This window comes from Ptychodera flava, chromosome 13, assembly GCF_041260155.1.
Source record: "Ptychodera flava strain L36383 chromosome 13, AS_Pfla_20210202, whole genome shotgun sequence".
In the NCBI taxonomy this organism is placed as follows: Eukaryota; Metazoa; Hemichordata; class Enteropneusta; family Ptychoderidae; genus Ptychodera; species Ptychodera flava.
Window position 1 is genome coordinate 14,897,875 of NC_091940.1, and position 21,302 is coordinate 14,919,176.

Consider the following 21,302-nt stretch of genomic DNA (forward strand, 5'->3'; position numbering starts at 1 on the left):
AGGTTTTGCATGTAATAATTGTGAACTTAAGAGAATTATGTGACATTCAAAAGTCGCACAACTGTGCTTTTTTTCCCTTCATGCAAAGATGACCCTAACGACATTATGTGCACTTGGGCAACTGAATGAGTCCTACGTCGGCAACGAGAAGTTTTAAACTATCCATTCGTTTTGACATGGCGAATAACTTCAAATCAGCGATCCATGTAAAATAAAATTACATTGCACTCAATTCCTCGCCCCAATGCGAAAACGTAATGCTTTGTATATAATGTGTTTGTCTTGAGTGAGTACATCTTGTTCGCCATTATCAGCCTTCAGAGGTATGCACATTTCAAGACTATAACATTTCCTTAGCATCTATCATTGGAAGGCAATAAGCATAAAATTGGTAAACTTGTGCCTCGGCAACTTATTATTGATGTGTGCTTACCTTGAAGGCGAAATGATGATTTCGCCACAGTTCCCCGAATACAAACTCGGAGCCAGCCTCGACATAATCCATGAAAATGGCAATTTGCTCTCCAAGAAATTTAAAAGCTTCAAAGCCCCACCTAGTGCGCAGTATCACTAGTGCCAAAATTATTTGCAAAAGCAGACCCCAGATTACAGGCCGCCATCGAACCTGCAATGAGAAATCAATACAATTACTCATTGGTTGAAGAAAATCAATGACTAGTATCGACAGGTAAGTCAAGTTTCTTCAAGTCGAATGTTTTTTCAGCTTCAGAGTTTCAGGGATGAGAGCTCATGGTGCAATGAGAGATAGTCGGTAAATTAGATAGGCTAATGCCTTTGCGGAAGAACTTCAAAGCTCATTCCGCCGCAAATAGTATTCTCTTGTTGTTTTATGTTTTTAGTGTGACCATACCTTATCCGGATGTTTCGAAAAAACGAAGCAGAAGACGAGTATCACAACGAATCCTACAAAAGACATCATATTCGACGGATTTTTGGAAGTGTCCACGACGAGCCATACCACAAATAGTCCCAGTGTCACGATCGCGGAAACCCTAAAGTGGCAGATCAAACGACGAGAAGCACTAATTTTTTCGCTATATGTTTTGTTCTTTTAAAATGTTACATCCGTAAAAACACAAATGATCATTCTGTCCACTAGATATCTAGGAATGATTATTCAGGCTATGAAAACATAATGAGAAAAATAATACTAAACGTAAGGTTATGCAAGACAGACGACAAGATTTGTGAAACCGATTAGTTTCTTGGGAGAGGGTGACATTGTCTTAGATCTAGGTGTTAAAATTTCAGTAATACTACAGGAATGATCGCAGCTCTCTTATCTATTTAGACGGCTGAGACGAATAAAAATTTACTTAAAATTACTGAAAGTTTAACTTTTTTAAGGTGGTATGCGCCTCGAAAGTGAAATACTTAAACTTTTGCTCAAACTCTCCTAAATGAAACTTTTAACCATTCTCTTACCAAATCAACAATAAAAATCGGGGGTCACTGGGCAAAGTTTGGAACTAGCGAAACAAATTACCCAACATTTTGCGATATTTGAGATTCCAAATGGCCGCCATCTCTCTATAGAGGAAAATTAAATTGTTGATTTTCCAAAAACTAAGACGGTGGACGTTTTTCTTTCTCCAAGAGCTTTAAAATGAACCCCCATAAGTGGTGAATCAGAAAAGAATTGTAGAAAATTGAAAGTCGGAATATTATGTCCCCAAGGCGCGTTTTACCTTTATGTATGTTCCACTCGTCGTTGATATGTTACCGTACATTTTTAATATTATCAGTTTGTGACTAACACCTCGCCCTAGACCGGTAGCTGTCATTACCTCCTATAAGAATTCCTTACACAATATTCATGTCAATTTTTTACACTCAAACTCAAATATCAGAATACCAGTAACATATCGAACGCACATTCAAAATTTACGGTAACATATCAACAAGGGTTGGCCAATATATTATAGACATACTATACCATGGTATACCTGTATGTGAGTCCCACTGTGAAAGTGTTTCAATAGCGGCAGTCATAGCCGAGCTGTATGTGACCGATAATTGTTGCAAAAATCAAGTAAAATTTCACCAATGTCAAGTATATTTTAAAAAGCCACACCCGTCTACGCGCCGAGCTAATTAAAATTTCTCTACAAGTTCACTTATTCGATATTGCTATGATTCGCTAAGTCTTACCATTTAATAATGCTCCAATGTCTTTCACAGATATCAGCAATCGGTCGGCAAATGACGTCATCGATTTTATCCCCAAAGTTGTCCCTAACCAGCATGTAGACAACACACAGTACGACGAACACTGTGATGGAGAAGAGGGTGATTGCTCCCTCGAAGGAGTAGTACAATGCATATGAGAAGTAGACAATGTACAAGAAAAGTAGAAATGCGTAGAGGCCAGTCTTCGTCCGTTTCTTGTGTTTGTTAGTAAATCTATTGATGCTTGATTTTATTCTTCTCACACCCTTGGAGTAAGAAAGACATTAAATTTAATATACCGACTGCATATGATCAAGTATATAGAAAAGATTGCTTAGTTTATCACTCTACCTTAACCACAACTTGGCGATTGAGTGAAGCTTTGCGTCTTAAAGGATATGTACGTTCGATAAAATCTCATTGGCAATTTTAAAGTTTTGAAATAAGATGATTAACAAATGACGCAAAAATTAATCTGTACCCTCGAACAACAATCGTCTGGCTTGTCATCTGCCAAATCTTCATCCTCGCTGTCGATATTGATTTCGTAATCCTCAGATCTGTTTTTGTCTCCTTCTAACCCTTCTGTTCCGCTGTCAGGCGAGTAGGCATTGACTGTGTGAGGAGATTCAATGTCTACAGAAGTGTCGCCATTTCTCTGAAAGGGGTTAAACACGGACATATGACATGGTTTCGAAAGTGTACAATATTGCGCAATAAAAAAGAGGTTATTTCTGATTGAACAAATCAAAATTCAGCTTACAGCTTCTTTATATCTAGCTAATGGTTGAATGTTTTAACTTTGCGATTATGCAATTAATTGTCTTGGACAGAAAAAAAAATGCTTAATTGGAATTGAAATATCTGCAGTGTTTTGCTCCATAAAGACTAAATGATGCTTATATGACGTAATTTTAACCAAGCTTATTTTAGTCATTTTTACCATTGTTCCGATCTCCATATGGCAGTATAACATCGATGCAGCCTAAATGTAAATTCTTTGTAACGCGATTAAAACTCATTTGGGATAATGGGATGATGAAGTAATGTCGATTTAATCTGCAAATGTAACCTCATCTACTTTTCTTTTTAAGTTACACATTCGATTTCATGAGCATTGTGTAATACTGCAACATTCAGCTATTGGGCACCGAACACTGATGAGAAATTTGAAAAATATGAAGATCCAATTAAGCTGAATTAGTTCCAATATTGTGTTGTGTTGTGTTGTATTGTATTGTATTGTATTGTATTGTATTGTATTGTATTGTATTGTATTGTATTGTATTGTATTGTATTGTATTGTATTGTATTGTATTGTATTGTATTGTATTGTATTGTATTGTATTGTATTGTATTGTATTGTATTGTACTGTATTCTAGTGTAGTGTAGTGTAGTGTAGTGTAGTGTAGTGTAGTGTAGTGTAGTGTAGTGTAGTGTAGTGTAGTGTAGTGTAGTGTAGTGTAGTGTAGTGTAGTGTAGTGTAGTGTAGTGTAGTGTAGTGCAGTGTAGTGTAGTGTAGTGTAGTGTAGTGTAGTGTAGTGTAGTGTAGTGTAGTGTAGTGTAGTGTAGTGTAGTGTAGTGTAGTGTAGTGTAGTGTAGTGTAGTGTAATGTAATGTAGTGTAGTGCATTGTATTGTATTCTATTGTAGGGTAGTGTATTGTATTGTCAATGCAATGTACGCTCGTATAAATTGAATACTTACCTCTAACGATGTCTCTGACACCTTTGTCGTGACAGTTATCTCGGCGCTATCTTCGATTGGATCAACCACCGTAAGTTCAACACACCCTTGTGTTGTCTCCATTTTGTCATCCAATGTCTATGTTTGGATAAACGTATAAATATGATTGGAAACATAAGGTCTAACGAAAATGATATGAAGTATTCACAAAAAGGTAACAATTGTTTCATAAAGCTCGATGCACAGTCAGGGAGGAGCGGGAAAAATATGCATGGGGATGATATAGAATTTAATGGTTACCCCTGGAAAACATTGAATACAGAAGCGCATTTGAGGGGTTGCCCCTTGTAAAACCTATATAACATCGATGCATGTGTGTATATAAGCAATATGATTCTTTTAGCCCCTTCAGGTAACAAAAATTAGCAGCATTAGAGTTATGGAGACAGTTCTACCCTCGGCGAATATCAGTATAGATGTCAACTCCCATCGAGTGAATTTGAAAAGCACCAATTATATGATATAACTGTTTCAAGCGAATTGTGGTGTGCTCAGTATGTTCAAAACACCTAGCATTACTCCTTGCTTTATTCCCAGAGGTCGATATATATTATTCTTTGCTGTGGTTTTTTACTGTCTCGTTGGTTGTACTCTGACGGTCATGCTTTTATTATTGTTATTGATATTTTATTGTGAATAATTAAATATATATGGAAAATCTAAGATTACCGGCTTTAGACCAGTATTTTTAGCTCTTTTTCGTCTGATTTTCGTCAGTTTGTATATTATCTAGAATCTCCTCCAGAGTATTGTATTTGAATTGAGTCTATGTGACATAACAATGTATTTGGCTGCCATTGCACGAAAACTGAGACCCCCAGCAACTGCTGCAAAGAATTGATGCCACCTTTCACAAAACGACTATAAATAAACCCTAGGGATCTATCCCAGGCAGTTTATGTAAAGCCTATGTCTTCTTGCATAGTAAGTCGGAAACCACGTTATTGTAAAACATATTACTCACTGAGACCGTTGTCATAGATTTAAGAGGAATTTTATGTTATAGAACACTTTGAAGCAAGGATGCGCCGTATAGGCCAAAAGTGTAAAACCTTTATATCAATCAGACTAAGTGCTTAGATCAATAGACAAACACCTCAGTTATATCAATAAGAAAAGAAGCCATTCAAATATATCTGAAATTGTTTTCATATTATATATGATGACATGACTTTTTTAATTGTGGGGGTTTTATAGGTTTGACTCAGGAACTTCAAGATATACTGGTCCATTCTATTGATAATAACTAAACGACCCTTGTCAATCACGTCCACCGTCTAAACTAAACGTCCAATTCAACCGCTTTTGTATGGGCGGAGACGGTAAAATATTGTTAGAGTGAATATGTTTTTGCCTAACTTTATCTAGCAATATTGAACACAAAATTTTTTATCCGAATTGGCTGTAGTGAGCGTCAGTACTTGTCTAGTAGCTCACAGTAGCCATAAATATTGGCTGATTTGTTCGGGTTTTTTGTTTGTTTTGTTTGTTTTTTGTTTCGGTGTTTTTTGCCACTGATGTTTGGTTTGGCGTAAGTCGGAACGGACAGGGTAGAAGTTTTGACCGATATGCCGCGACACCTGGTCTGATGTCAAGCAATCACAGCGTTGAAAGGTCCCGGGGGCAAATATTTATCTGATCGGCCAGTGAATTTTTTAAGCGACCTTGTATGGTACACACGAACTGAACAAAGCAAACTTGGTTTTACGACAACTGCTCATGATATACAGTATACTTATCTCAGTATGGCCACAAATAACCTATGTTTCCGTTCACATGCCATCCAAATACAGGTTGATCGGTCGCGACCCTATCAAACATCAATGTTAGAAATGTTATGCGAAAACAAGTTTTGGACGGAGGGGTTTAAATAGGATAGGTTGGGTGACCGGAAACATGTCATACTTTCATATAATCTGAATAAAGTTCCTTGCTCTACTGTTATAGTAAGTGAAAAAGCTCAATCGACTCCTTCCTTTTTACACAGACGTCTTTCAAACCGTAGCGAACAGCGTTACTTGTATGTATACAAGCCAAGTTCCCGTGAGCAGCCTGTCAACTTATACGCTGCGTACGTGTACCTACCTATTTCCGCGTCGCCGATGTCCCGATGTCACACAACACGTTTCGCCAGCGCAAAGAAAAAGACGATTGAGACTGCGTATAAAATGTGATATTGAACACCACAGGATACCTGCGCAAGTTCAGCGAAAGAAAGCATGATAACCCCGCCAAAAGGTGCGAAATAAAGGCGTCTATGTGTCTCCGCAGTAGTCATAAATTTGCATTATGTCCAAGGCGACAAGGTAGCTTTGACGTATTAAATTAAACATGGTGTCAACTTAAGTGATATCATGTACTTATTTATACGCGTCAAGAACATTAAGAAAGCCAACAAGGTACTAGTTATGTACGAATTTTCATTGATAAATGCGATACATTGGTTCATCTTATTAGGGAATTATGGTTCTAAGTGATCAATGGACTTCAAAGCACTCAAGCAACTTTGTGGTAATAGCCCCATGCTTAGAATTCGCTCTCTTATCGAAAAGACTGCGTTGTCAGTATGTAAATATGATGTCCCCAGTATTCAGATTTCTTGACTGCTATTGTTAGCTAAATCTAAAATGTTAAATCTTCTGCTTTATGAAGTTCGCACATCCATGTTTTTAATGCCATGGTCCTAAATGCTAGAAATCATTTTATAGGAAAATATGAAGTCAACACGTGAAGTGCTATGTCACATGAATCTCATGTCGTGACGAAAGTGATATTTACAATACACTTTTCTGTGAGTGAATGTGATGGATGTGAGAGTCCAGACGAAATTTAGGATTTATTTACTAGGTTTTTAATTCCGTCTAAGGACATGCATGAGTAAGGTACGCAATCTTTGCACTTTGGCATATAGGTCTGGTAGCGCCATCACTCGTCCTTTTCGAATCGCGATAAGGTATGCACCAACAATAGAATTATAAATCAAGCATTGTTAACATGTAAAGACTGTCGCACGACAGTTTAAAAGTCATAATTTGTCTGAATGCGCCCTTCAACACTTGACCCAGAAAACAAGGCTTTGCAAAAGGGCTTATTGTTTGTTTGTTTGGTTGGTTGCTGGGTTTTGGGGTTTTTTTTCGTTTTTTGGGGTTTTTTGTTATCTACTTATTTTGTGAGTATTTTGATGACAGATATTTATTATTTTTAATCAGACACATGTTCGCCTTCTCGACACTCTTCTTGCTCTTTGTAGTAAAATTGAATTTCCTTGCTCGCTGTCGGACTAGTTAAGAATCCGTGTCCAATCCGTTCCCAAACGGTATGAAAGGTCTCAGCAATTGAGAGAGGGGATGACTTGAAATGGGACAGGGGAAGTGAAAGACAGAGGCTGGCAGAAAACTAGTCAGACTGTCAGACTGTCAGGCAGAGATGCCTAGTGTGCCACAACAGATGCAAAACGTAAATAGTATAATCTTGAGCTAACTCTGACCTATGTGATATTAATGTACTAACCAAAATTTATTGAGTCTGCGCAGTGAGTCTCTGCTCAAGGTAGCGACACACCTTAAAGACACTTTAAGATTTTTATTTTTTTTTCTCAGTTACAGAAGTTCCAACCCCAATAAAATATATAAATATTCTGGAAGCCATGATATTGGGGAATCCGACTGTGTACAATACGTCGTCATTATTTACATAATAGTCACGGGACAAGCGTTTTGCTGAATCTTCCAAAAAAATCGGTTTTTCCTTCCTATAGCGAAAATGCTGCAAGATTTCCGGTTGAAATTATAGAAAAAAAGGACGACGCGCTGACCATTAGCGTTTATTTATGGGCAAGGCCGAGAGGAAAGCCAAAAATGAACGGGAGAGGCTTGGCGAGCCAGTTACTTTGGCTTCCCTCTCCCATAAATAAACGTTAATGGTCAGCGCGGAGTCTGTTATTTCCTTTTTATTATCAACAAACCCAAGAAAACCGTCAAAATTTACGCAAATTTCCCACGCGAAAGACAAGTGCGCGTGCTGTAAAGATTTTACAAATCCGGAGATTTCTTTGAAAAAAAGTGTCTAAACTTAGCCCACAAGTGTTCCATTTTATTTAGTGATTAACTATGATCTTTGTACAAATCACAATACAGTTGTTATGTTATGTTGTAATGTTTTTTATACTTTCCATTCACTTGTTCGCAAAAAGGAACCAGGCTTCAGGTGTCGACGCTAATTGCCTTACTCGAAACTTGATTATTGAAACATTATATAATACACCACCTATTGGATGTTATTCACTGCAGTGCACGTGTTTCTGAAATGTAATGGCTTTGAATGTTAGTCTACATGTACCTATGGTCATCAAAGGGGAGGTCCGAGCCGTTGTATAACATTCAAACTATTGGGCTGCTGCTAGCACGAACCATGAGCCAGAGAGACCGATTTTTTGTCGTTTCTTGCTGACTTCTCGATGGACTAGCCTGCACATTGAGGGAGAGGACTGGAGACAGTCGTTTTACGATCAAAGGCTTTAAGAAAGGCAGTGTTCACTGAACAAGACACAGAGCGAAACTCTAACAACGATTTCTCGAAGTTCCTTTGATCCAGACACGATGACAAAGGAGAATGTTTGGTCGTTATTTGGTCCTGCCATTATATATGGGAATTATTGGGTCTTTACTTTTAATGTAGTACTCGACTCGAAAGTGAAAGACTTAAACTTTTGCTCAAACTTTCAAGGAATCTTTCAATTATGTTCTTTCAAAATCAAAAAATAAAAATTAGGGTCGCCGTGCAAAATTTGGTAAGATACCTAGAATTTACCGATATTTGAAATTCAAAATGGCCGCCATTCCTGTGTTAACTCTATGGGAAAAATAAAAGTATCGATTTGCGAAAAACTTCGAAGTGAACATTTTTCTTACACCAAGAGTTTTAAAATGAGCCCCTACAAAGGAAGATCAGAAAAGAATTGTAAAAGTTGCCCCCGAGGCGTATTGTACATTAATCTTTACAAGCTAAAGAATTTACATTTGCATCAATCTTCTCGATAGTGTCCCGGTCACAAACTGTTCTGGGGATAGGCCTGGTTGAAATATCGAAATCAAAACCTGAACGGAAAGTCAACACTGTGCACGTTGTGTTTCTGAAAGTGCATCAATCGACATTATGAATACAACCTTTGTGCTCATCTCATGTAATACAAAATGACAAAGGCTTACTAAACATCGTTAGCATTATGAAGATTGAGTCACGCACGAACGAACGCAGGATACCATGTGCTGGTGATATCACAACATCATATGGCACTATCAGATAAATTTCATTCTAATTCACTTTAAGCTTCATTAAGAGGAACAATAGCTGTAACGTATATGATTACTTCTATTTATTCGTTTTTGTTCTGCAGGCCAATCGCGAGTTCTTGTTCTTATCCACCAAAGCATATCGCAACACATACTATTTAGTTCGTCAACACAGCGTCTACACGTCCACAATGCACTATTAAGTTAGATTTCAATTTATTCAAGACAGAAATGCACATGTCAGCAATAAATATGCTGTCTGCGCATGCACAGGCTGAGTGTATAAGCTTCTTCTGTGTATCTCATCATGCTTTGAGGAGTGGAAGAAACACTTGTTGACATGAAAAACAAAGTCGAGAAAAAAATCTGATGTTACAACTACTGATCCTTTGACGGTCACTGTTACAGAAGAAAAGTTTCGCTACGTCACAAAAGTCCGTCATTCAATCTACCGATTTAAAATTAATTTCATTCATATTTCCAAGAAATGACGGCGGAAAACATGAGAATTCATGGAGCTTATACGCTGATGGAAAGCTCATCTCGGCTTCACACATATCATAGATGAAAAACACACGCAATACACAGTGATTATTATAATATCAGTGTTATTATTATATTCGGTCGCGCCCTAAAAGCAAATCAACGTCGAAAGTAATGTAATTAAGAATAACAGCAACTTTCGGGGTATGATAACAAAATATGCAGTATACGATTTTTGGTTGTCGCTTCATAGGCTGTTGTCATTCACAAATTTAGTGTCAATAGTTATGGATTTTAAAATGACTCGATTATGAGATATACAATATCATATTGCTACTGTAAAGTTCTACCTTTCAATGATTACAGTCAGAAATGCTGGAAATGAAATTGAAATTTTGCAGTGACCATAACCAATCTGTTGACAGATTGTGTTATTGTCGGTAACAGCCGGATTTTACAAAGTCAAATGTCATTTTGATTGAATGTCAAGAGTTTATTATATGTTCTATAGGTGAGCACTTTCTATCAATAGAATGATGGCAATTTTGAAATTTTCAAGAGCAAAATGCGTGCGCCAGTCCTGTCATGTAAAATTGCCATCTGGCGATTGCCTCATTGCTCAATGGGCATGGCTACCTCACGTGGCAAACATGCGCATAGTCCTGCTGCTGAATCAATGCTGACGAGTATTGATTTTGCTGTCCGACACGCATGTAAAACAGCCCACCTCTAAACGTTAGATAGTTTTCCCATTGTAAATGCAATTTTACATGCGTTATTGGGATAAGTAAATGGTAGGTATGTCGATATATTTTATTACATAGTTAATCTGTATGTTTCAGTGCCACCGTGCATACACAGTACAATAGTTTTTAATAAAAATGACCCGAGTATTTGCTAGCGGTTATGAGTATAACAGTAAAAAGTGTCCTTTCCAATGTGACAACGGCGAAATTTCATCGCATAGACAATCAAGTTTTCAATAAAACTGGTATAAAATCACATTTCGGTTGCTCTACCAACTGAGCTAATGAATCAGTCGGCTCAATGTGGGCGGTCCTGTCTCTTAGGCTCTCATATATATATATACAGTCTGCAGTTGCATTCTTTGGTGGCAATGGTGGCGGGTTTATTCTTGCTTTTTATCTCTTTGGCAAGTACTGATTTGTTGTTTACATTTTCGATACCTCTGCCATATTCCCATCTAATCATTTGATTCAATCTAGGTGATTGCTGTCCATCATTTGCTCTTGTTATTTAGTTCTCGCACAGTAGAAGAAATTAAATAATATTTGACCTCACTTGGATATTTGCCTGTCTACCCGCCACCATTGCCAACAAAGAATGCAACTGCAGACAAAATAACGTATTTCCACTGTCGGGAAAATGCCTCACCGAGGGCGTAGTTTACCAACTTAAGGGTTACCAGGGATGACAGCAATACACACGCAACTTACATAGGCCTGACGGAGACTTCATTCAAAACAAGATACGATAACCACATGCTATCATTCCATAACACAAAATACAGAAACAGCACTGAACTGAGCAAACACATTTGGACATTGAACGATTCAAAGACAGGATACAGGATTGACGGGAAAATAATAAAGCAATGCAATCCATACTCGAACGTCACAAGAAAATGTAATCTGAACCTCCACAAGAAGTTCAAAGTTATCAGACACCGGGAAATGTGCTCTCTCAACGATAGAAACAATTCGTATCAGCCTGCAGACACAGGAGGAAATTTCTCCTGTGCAGTCATTATAGCGATCACTAGTTTATGCAACTTTCCACACCAACCAAACAGCTACCAACAACAAAAACAAAAGAAATTGTTTCCCCGCCAAACAACTTATGCAATCGGCAGCGCAAACGTTTCTGTCGAACACAGCCATCCGATGAGTATAGGCGGCTCTGCTGTCTATACGAAACAAATTTGTAGTGCACTATACTTTTCCATGGAAAATTAATTTAGATTTTCCTGGTCAACTCAATTGAGTATTTAGCTCTACTCCAGTATTGAGCACTCTACTCAAGCCGATCTTGAACTAAACAAATATATATATATATATATATATATATATATATATATATATATATATATATATATATATATATATATATATAATAACACAAAATTACTTCCAGTATAAAGTAATGATGTCAGTTACTTAAGTTTCATGCATCCTGCAATCATCAGACAGAAGAGCTGAAAGTATTCTTAGCTCAATACTCTTATATATGTTTATTTGGGGCGTGCCATTCTATTTGTATGTAAGTAGTGTTAAAATTTGATAAATATTTGTTTTGGTGGCGATATTTTTAAACCAACTCCGAGCGTTATTTAACAGCGTAGATTTATCAGCCTTGATAATGTGTAGTTTTTTCTGATATGCAAAGATTACATCGCTTGCTTATGTTAGTGTAACTTGGTGCTTTGTCAATGTCAGTTACTTAAGTTTCATGCATCCTGCAATCATCAGACAGAAGAAGTGAAAGTATTCTTAGCTCAATACTCTTCTATATGTTTATTTGGGGCGTGCCATTCTATTTGTATGTAAGTAGTGTTAAAATTTGATAAATATTTGTTTTGGTGGCGATATTTTTAAACCAACTCCGAGCGTTATTTAACAGCGTAGATTTATCAGCCTTGATAATGTGTAGTTTTTTCTGATATGCAAAGATTACATCGCTTGCTTATGTTAGAGTAACTTGGTGCTTTGTCAATGTCAGTTACTTAAGTTTCATGCATCTGCAATCATCAGACAGAAGAAGTGAAAGTATTCTTAGCTCAATGCTCGTATATATGTTTAATTGGGGCGTGCCATTCTATTTGTATGTAAGTAGTATTAAAATTTGATAAATAATATTTGTTTTGGTGGCGATGTTTTTAAACCAACTCCGAGCGTTATTTAACAGCGTAGATTTGTCAGCCTTGATAATGTGTAGTTTTTTCTGATATGCAAAGATTACATCGCTTGCTTAACTTGGTGCTTTGTCAATGATTGACCACGAAATGTCAAAGACCTGGTTCTTTTGTCTCAAGGACCAGATGTACTTGGACAACTCCGTACAGTGTCGATACCTTTCGTTACGGAACGATTGCATGTGATTAGCGAAGCGCGTCTTGAAGGTGTTATCTGTGAGTCCGATGTAGAACTTCTCCTTGTTGTCCCCGGTTGATATCTTGCCTTGTAAATCACACCTTTGACTTGACAGTTACCCTTCAAGGGGCATTTAGACTTGTTCCGGCAATTGCAATCAGCTGGTCGATCTTGACGTTGGTCCCCAGTGATTACTCTCTTATTATGTGATTTGATTATACTAGCCATATTCTTCATACAACTGTAACTCACTTTAATTGTGTTTCTATTGAAGATCTTATGAAGCTTAGACCCCTTTGAAAAGTGTTTGTCAACAAGTCGAAGGAATTTCTTGCCGATATTAGTTTCCACGTTCTTGCTGAAAGGGGGTTTAACCACGTGATTTTACGTTTCTGTTATTGTTTCTCCTCGCTGATTGGTTGGTCTTGACTTAATATATATATATATATATATATATATATATATTATATATATATATATATAAGTAAATTATCATCCCATGCTATTCCTCGCACAAGGGTTTATATGTTCTGATTCCTACTAACCCCTGGTAATATCAGTAGAAGTAGTAAAGTAAACGTGGGCAACTGGGATGAAGTAAGAATTTTTACACCCATTTTATTCATTTATCTACATGAAGCGAAGGAAAAATTAACCATCCATGTAACTAAAGTATAACCCTGACCTATATACGAACTCACGCACGCGCAGCAGTGCATTGTCCTGAACTAAGCAGGGAAATTCCCTGCTGAGTCACACACAACATGTTTATACACGTTCCGAAGGTGTACGGAAATTCCGTGTGAGTCATCACCATCAAACTAGCCTATATAAAGGACCCCGTTGTCAGTCCGGCCGCGGAGTCTAGCTGATGTTGAACACGAAGTTCCTATCGGTACGAACTAAATTTCATATCCATTCAATCCATAATGTCTTAGGTATCTTTCCAGAGGTGGACTAAATCCTTCTTGTTTTTGTATTTCTAGCGCCTGATGAAATATGTTCTGAATAAGTTCTGACCCCGGAGCCTCCTCGTTCCGAAGGGTTGCGCCTTTTTCTTGTATTTGTGTAAGCAGCTGTTTATATTGAACGTAATAATGTTTATATTTCTCTCTTCTTTTTGATACTCCCGTTTTTCCTTGTATTACATCAATAACAACACCTGGTATAGGAGTTAAGGCTAACAGTACCGGAACTGTTGGAATTGCTGCTATTACAGCAGAACTTACAAGAATTCCCTTAGTAATATTAAGAGCCATATCAATTCGACCCATCAATTTGTAACTTCGCCGATATGCAGCACTTGTTCTTTCGATATAATCAGCCAATTGTTCAACACTTTCAACAACTGAGATGTGCATTTTTACTGTATATGTAAGGGATGATAAAAATAATTGTAGTAATATAGAAAGACAATATGGCAGAAGGAGGAGAAGATATACCACTCCAGGATTTCGATGATGCAAATGTAAATGACGATGATGATGCTACTGCTGAAACATACTTCATAGACGATGATAATGCTCTTGCAGAAGCCGATCCTTTCCTTGCTAGCCCACAGGAGGATATTTTAATTAAACAGAGAAGAGAACTTACAAAAGATATGGCTGAAGGACTCTTAGACAAATATAGGATACTAATAAGGATGCACGAACCGAATTGATTTTAAATGCTGAGATTATTGGTAATGATCTGTATTATAAAAAAATCAGAGTTACAACAGATAAAGGAAGTAGATTTTTAGAGAAATCCACATTAAAAAAGAAGGCAGGAGGTTCTGAATTTGTAAAAAAAGTATATGAATATAGAGAGCCCGAATTTGTGGGACGTACATTGCATTCTAAAGATGTGGAAAATGATAAAATACCAGCTGAGAAGATGACGCCAGAAGACATGGGTATATACAAAGATAAACTGACAGAGTTACGGCAAGATGCTTCTGGTAATGCAGATAAAATACAAGCTTTTGAAAATAAAATCGAACAATGGAACAATCTAACCCAGAATATAGAGCTCTTAATGATGAATTAAAGATTGCGAATATGCGTCTTGGTGAGCTTAACAACGAAAAAGTTAAAATAAGGCTAGAGAAAAGAGAAGTTGAAAAACAGTTAAAGGATCCTGAAACGAGCACCCAAGGAAAAAGAAAAGCCGAAAAACTACTAGCTGAACTCATAACAAGAGAAGCTAAAATTGACAATCGAATTGAATACGAAAATGGTAAGATTAGCGGGGCACGTGAAAGTCTGGCTACGACTAGGTCTCTTCGTGATGTAATTTCCGATCCAGAATTGTCACTCAGGCTGAAGCTGACAGAGTTATTTAAACGAAATGGTATAACAATCGCTGCAATACTGACTGCCCTTGGAATGACAATATCAACAATTGCCCTGGCTGTGACTAGAGGAGGAGGGGGAGCAGGGGGAGGAGGAACAAACGCAGGAGGTTCAGGTCCGCCCAAAGTATATACAAAAGCGAAAGAAATTGTAAAGCAATTTGGCGAATGGTTAAAAACATTGGCCGCAAAAAGTGCTGCTGCAATACCAGGTTTAATCGGCTCCCTCGTCAGTTTTCTATTAAAAACAGCAGGATCGGTGGTTGGATTTGTTGGAGAACAGCTATGGATATTTTTAACTGGTTTAACATTAGTAATTATAAATAAAATTATGTATTAATATGGCATCAACATGTTTGGTGAAAAGAATATTGCAAAGTTTCTTTCCAAAAATAAAGACCTGTTTGGTTTCTCTGTCGAATTGGAATGGTGCAAACTCCGGCGGGTAAATCGACATATCCTTCGAGCAAATCCAGGTGTCCGACTCAAAGATGATAATCTATATCATAACATTTAGCTTTCGTGAAGGAATGTCAAAAGACTAACTTCTTTAAGCGACTAGAATTCATAGCTGTATTCCAGGATACTGAGGATGACCAAGAGGCTCATCATCTCCAAGAATATTGGGTCCTTCGATTGATTCGCGACACAGGCAATCGATTTATCTTTCAGGCAGACGGAAATATTTACGTAAAGATGTGATTTTTTCTTCTAAGTTATTATATACACGAAGTGAAATGTAAGATGTGATTTATTTTCTTTTTTTCTTCTACTATATACATTACACGAAAAATGGGGTACGATAGAACATTATCACCGACTTTCACCAACCGAATACCGAATGGAACAAAGTCAGAAAGAACTCATCACGTGATTGCTCATAATCCAAGTGAGGCAGATCCAGGCCAGACACTTATCATACGATGTCCGAAGTTAGAAAGCGGAGTAGTCCTAGTTCCAGATACTTTCGACCTGGTTTTTGATCTCGAAGTAATGGGAGATGAAGATAACCGAGTAGTACAAAATGTTGCAAAAAATTTGGTGGAGCGTATGAAACTCACATTTGAGGGTCAGACACTTTTCGATTTGAATAAATATAACCTTATTGAATGTTATCGCGATCTCTTCAAACATAAAAAGGAGAGAACGAACATGACACTGTACGGAATTCAGAACGAAAATCTAAGAAATTGAGAAGTGTTGCGAAAGATGCAGACACTACCGTTTTGGGCGATATTTTACTTCTCAACACATATAGAACAAAATATGCTATTCGTCTTACTCATCCCCTAATAACAGGTCATGGAGTTGCATATCCAAAAGCGTTAGGGAGTCATATTGAATGGGAAATTACGTTGGCACCCGCCTCCCAATTACTTGTCAGTAATCAGGTTGTTACAGCCAATTATAAATTAAAAAACATTCAAATGGAATACGAAACAATTTCTGACCTCGATCTCGCGAGGTCAACTGCTGGTTATTACAACGGTGGAAAAAGTTACCTTTACGAGCATATACATTATTTTAGAACAATCCCATTCAAAGAATCGGACACGGTTATCATGAAAATATAAATGTACCACGACGTAGCATTAGAGGTATCGCTATACTCTCACTAAAAATCAGAATCAGGCAGAAATGAACAGTGAACTTTTCTTTAACCCATCCATTGAATCTGTGTCTGTATCAATCGAAGGCATTGCAAATAAAGTGTACGCTCAGAAGATGATACCAAGACAATTTTGCGAGAGGTGCGACGGTATTTGCTGAAGATAAAGATGGTGTGAAATTGATATAGATGAGGTCGATTATTTGAAGAATAAATTCTGTCTGTTTATCGATCTGCGTAGTTTTAAAGATATTGAGTTTCATGGAAATGGTCTTAAAGTAATGAACACAAAGGACGGAATTCAACTTGAGTTCCTGAAGAAAGATACCGCGTGGGGTGGCGATGACGCTCACAATGATAATATATTTGCCCACATTTATGTTATCAGTGATGCCCTGGTCTCTATTGAAAATAGTAGATTAATGTCTTTACAATTTTAAACCATGACCCGTCGTCCGTCCTATCGGCCATGTTTCTGCCAGCCATTCGCCCGTGTCTGGATTGTATAGCTGCACACGCTTGATATCATTTGGCGCCATCATGATTTTACTACGCTTTTCACTACGGATTTCTCCAGCCTTTTTCCGTACAAACTGTACAAACTGTGCCGGCTCCGGCTTCTTCCCAGTTTCAAATAGATCTTTATAATCTTCAAAGTTCAAATGTTTTCTAACACAAACATCTTTCACCCCTTTATTTTTTTTCGTCTCCGAAGTTGGAGTTCGAAAAGCATACACTTTCGAGCGTATGCCGACAAAATCAAGAATAGGTTCACCATTCAACTCATCTTTAAATTTACCTATCACTTTTTTATTAATCTTCGGAAAGTTGGGGGCGGAACTCATCCCACTAGTATCATATATAGACTTATCACCATTCTTTTCAACATCTTCTCGGACTATATCATTGAAAGTTACGTCCGGGTCCGGGATCGGTACACTGTAAACAAAACTGTCAGTATCCATGTAGGCTAATCGTATTCCAGGGAACTGGGTCCGAAAGTAATTGTAATGCGTCTCATACATAAGCAGCTTAGAAAGTTCAAGCACCGCCGCGCCAATGAAAACTGGTTTTACATATTTATGCTCATCCGTTTTCAGTTCCAGTAGGGCACTGTCGCAGGAATCACCATCCTCTTCGGAAGTTATGAAAGTTATATGTTTCATCTTTGGATTATACTTCTGAATCTTTTTACGTCCACTATCCGTGCCGTTCCAGTCCGAAACAAATTTAAAGTCTCTGTACTTTCGAACATCTTCTATTGTCTTACCGAACATTGCATTATTCATCAGCTTATAGAAATTCTTTTCGAAATCTGTCCTCCCTTTGTCCTCATTTTAGTGTTAAGTCATATATTTCGCGAGACATGGGAGCTTCATCGAAAGCAAGCACCCGATAAATCTTTTTCAATCTCATTCCCATCCGAAGATAGAATTCCAGCAACTTGTAGTGTAAGACGTATCTCTCTCTGTCCAACACACTTGTAATCAGTCGACCGCCCTGCCTCGGAAAATCGAAGTGATGCGGCGCTAATGGCAAATCGCTGTGTTCATTATGTAATTCGGCCGGATATTCTAGATCTACTTCTAGAAAACTTGGCGGAAAGGTGGCGCCGGGTCCCCACGCCCCGCCGGCGGCCCATTCCTCCCACTCTTCCATCGTCATCCAATGAAGTCCGCCCGTAGGCATTGCCTGACTCATTGCCCAGCCGTAGAGATTGTTTGCATCGAGATATTTTATTTCGGTCACCGGCTTCTCTGGATCGTAATTCCCGCCGGCGGGGCCAGCGTAAGCCGGATGATTTGTCTGTAAGTAATGAATATTACACTGGCTGATACCGCCTCGAATCCCCCGTTGTACGAAATTCATCTGCTCAGCATCTTGAATGAGCCCAAACTTATTACCCGTGTAAAGTAACATAGCATCCCATGTCAAGCCGGGCGCTGACATATAGTGGGCTGGATCTAACTTATATGCCCTTAAACATGTGTCGCGAAAATTTTCGAATATATTAGCAAGAAGTAGAACGTCAGTCTCACAATAGAATTCCATATAATCACGAATCGTCTTACATCCAACTTCGTCCCATACTCTTAATGCATGTTCGTAATCAGACTCCGAAATCCCCTCTTCCGTCAATTCGCTATAAAATTCCTCCTCTCTCCGGGAGCTCACCCTCTCCCAGTCTGTCAACCGAGTCTAAATATTCGTAGGGGAAGAAACCTTTCGCCCTTTGAATGTCCGGGTATGAAAGTGGCGCCGCCGTCCACCCGTGGGTCTCCGGCACAGTTTTTGCCAACTTCGCCAATGACCCCATCATCAGCTGAGCACTGTCCATAAACTTTATAGAAAAGAACGTCTCTTTATCTCCCTCTTCCCTCCGGCAACAACAATTGAGGCGTGAAAAATAAATGTTTTCGAGAGACCCATAATTCCTCCATTGCTCGTCTTAGCTATGATTTTAGGCTCTGGTCCGGAACCCCCATCATCTCCTTCGGTAACGATTTCATGTAATTCTTTCAAAATAAAAGAACCATCGTATCCCTTGAGGTTGTGAAAGTAGATAGGAATGGTTCTCGACGGCGGCATCCTTCGCAATAGAAGGTCGCCTCCTCCTTCACTACTCGGTATCCTGCCGGCTCTCCACATGCAATACAGACTGGATCACATCCGTCGCGCCGGTAATTAGAAGGATCCCTCATCGGTATTATTTTCCAATAATACGATTTCGAATAATACTCGCCCGTTCTTTCATATCCTTTAGAAAGTCTGTAACACAGGAGAGACCTGTGAATGTTCTTTTACCATAAACAGTGGGTCGGCCCGGGCCTCGTTCCGAAGAGGAACTTCCCCACCCCCGTTCCACCATAACATACGAAAGACAAATTGGAATGTGTCGGCCGGTCCCCTTCTCAATAATTGCCTCAGTATCTGCATAGACGACGTAGGGAGAAGGAACCTTCTTCCGATGTCCTTCAAATTGACACACTTCCTTAGGAAAATCTGGCTGGGCAGTGTCTGTTCCACAGTATACCTGATGTTTTTCTAATTCTTCTGTTGACTTAAAACCTCTTTTACAAACCATACAAATACACTTCCGTCTGCGCTCATTCTTTCGATTAGTACGAGAATTACGAAGGCGATTTTCCGCAGTAATTGGTACGAAGTGAGAACGGTCGCCGTCTTCGCCAACTATCAGTAAGATATTTGCTATTTGATTCCTATCGGCTTCACCTTCCGTTCCGTCAGGGGCTCCGCCAGGGGCACTATATAACACAGTTATGTCGGACGGGGGAGCGGGATCATTTTCGTAGATCTGAAATACTTGAAGTTTGATGCCTGGATTTTGCTGCTCGAAGCGCCTGAATACAGTCAGATCGGCGGGCGTGGGAAAGGGAATACCTTCCCAACAGTAGTCAGCCATAAATGGGGCGTACGTATTCCATTTTCTCCTTACCTGACCACATTTCTTTTCACGAAACTCGGGGTCGGCCAACTTTAAACTTGCTACGATGGCGTATTGAAAACAGTTCTCGCTGCCCGAAGGTAGCACCAGATCGCTAACACAATGCTTATTTTTTAACCATCTGGGAAGTTGGACTGCGCCAGCCCCCGGGCCAGCCCCGAGTAAAACTTCTACTAGAATTACTTCAAAATTAAGTATCTCCTCGAGAACGAGACCAGAACCCTCAACATTTTCAATTGTATCAAGCATACGATCGTAGCGATCTATTAATTGTTGCCCCACATCCAATCCTGATCCTCTTACATCTTTTGTGTATGTATCATTTAATTTAACATACAATGAACGCGATTGTGTATTACCAGTTTTCGGATCCGATAATTTGACTTCCATTTCGGTATAAACAGAGTACATCTTTCGTTCCGTTTCTTTGACCATACCTTCAATATCCACCAGTTCCCCGATATCCTTGACTCGCTTGACTTCAGGAAATTCTTTTCGTAAAACTGCTCCCTTGAATGCTGTATGTAATTGACTGGCCATCTTTATGATATATACTATCCTAAAATTTTTAAAATGAAAAAATAATTATTCTATGATAGGTCATCAAAATCCACTATAATATTTTTGGCAGCATTTATTTGTTATATATCTCGCCTAATCTTTCTAAGTCGACTAGTTTCTTCCGCATCTTGAATTTCTGGTTTATTAGGCGCAGCACAAAATATAATCTCTCAACAGTGAAAGAAAGAGCACGCTTACTTAAGCGCGGTTTAAATGCTAAGAATTCTATCTTACTACCTTTTCGGATATTACGAGGTACAATAGCAGGATTTTCTCGGACTGGCAATGGGCTCACTGTTTTAAAAGCACAGTCAATTTCTTGAACCATATCAATACATGTAGCGAAATCGTGATTTCTCCCTCTCCCTCTTTTAAACTGAAATTTAAAATACGCAACTGGCTGAGGCCCCTCGCTCCCTCGCTTCTGATACACTTTAGATGGATTGTAAAATCCGCAGGAATTATTCTTGGAGTGAGCGGCCAGGCTTGCAGCATAACTTTTAGCAGTAGA

The 21,302-nt window shown here is 38.5% G+C and overlaps 1 protein-coding gene across 1 annotated transcript; it reads right to left on the bottom strand.

The window, feature by feature from the left end:
* Nucleotides 1-856: 856 nt before the first annotated feature.
* On the bottom strand, nt 857-6,101 carry LOC139147021 (solute carrier family 28 member 3-like). Its single transcript, XM_070717872.1, has 5 exons — nt 6,022-6,101; nt 3,898-4,014; nt 2,672-2,848; nt 2,173-2,456; nt 857-1,013 (listed from the first exon to the last, which is right to left on the bottom strand). Exons 2-5 carry the CDS (start codon nt 3,997-3,999, stop codon nt 857-859), a joined length of 720 nt encoding a protein of 239 aa, XP_070573973.1. The 5' UTR covers nt 4,000-4,014; nt 6,022-6,101.
* Nucleotides 6,102-21,302: the final 15,201 nt, after the last annotated feature.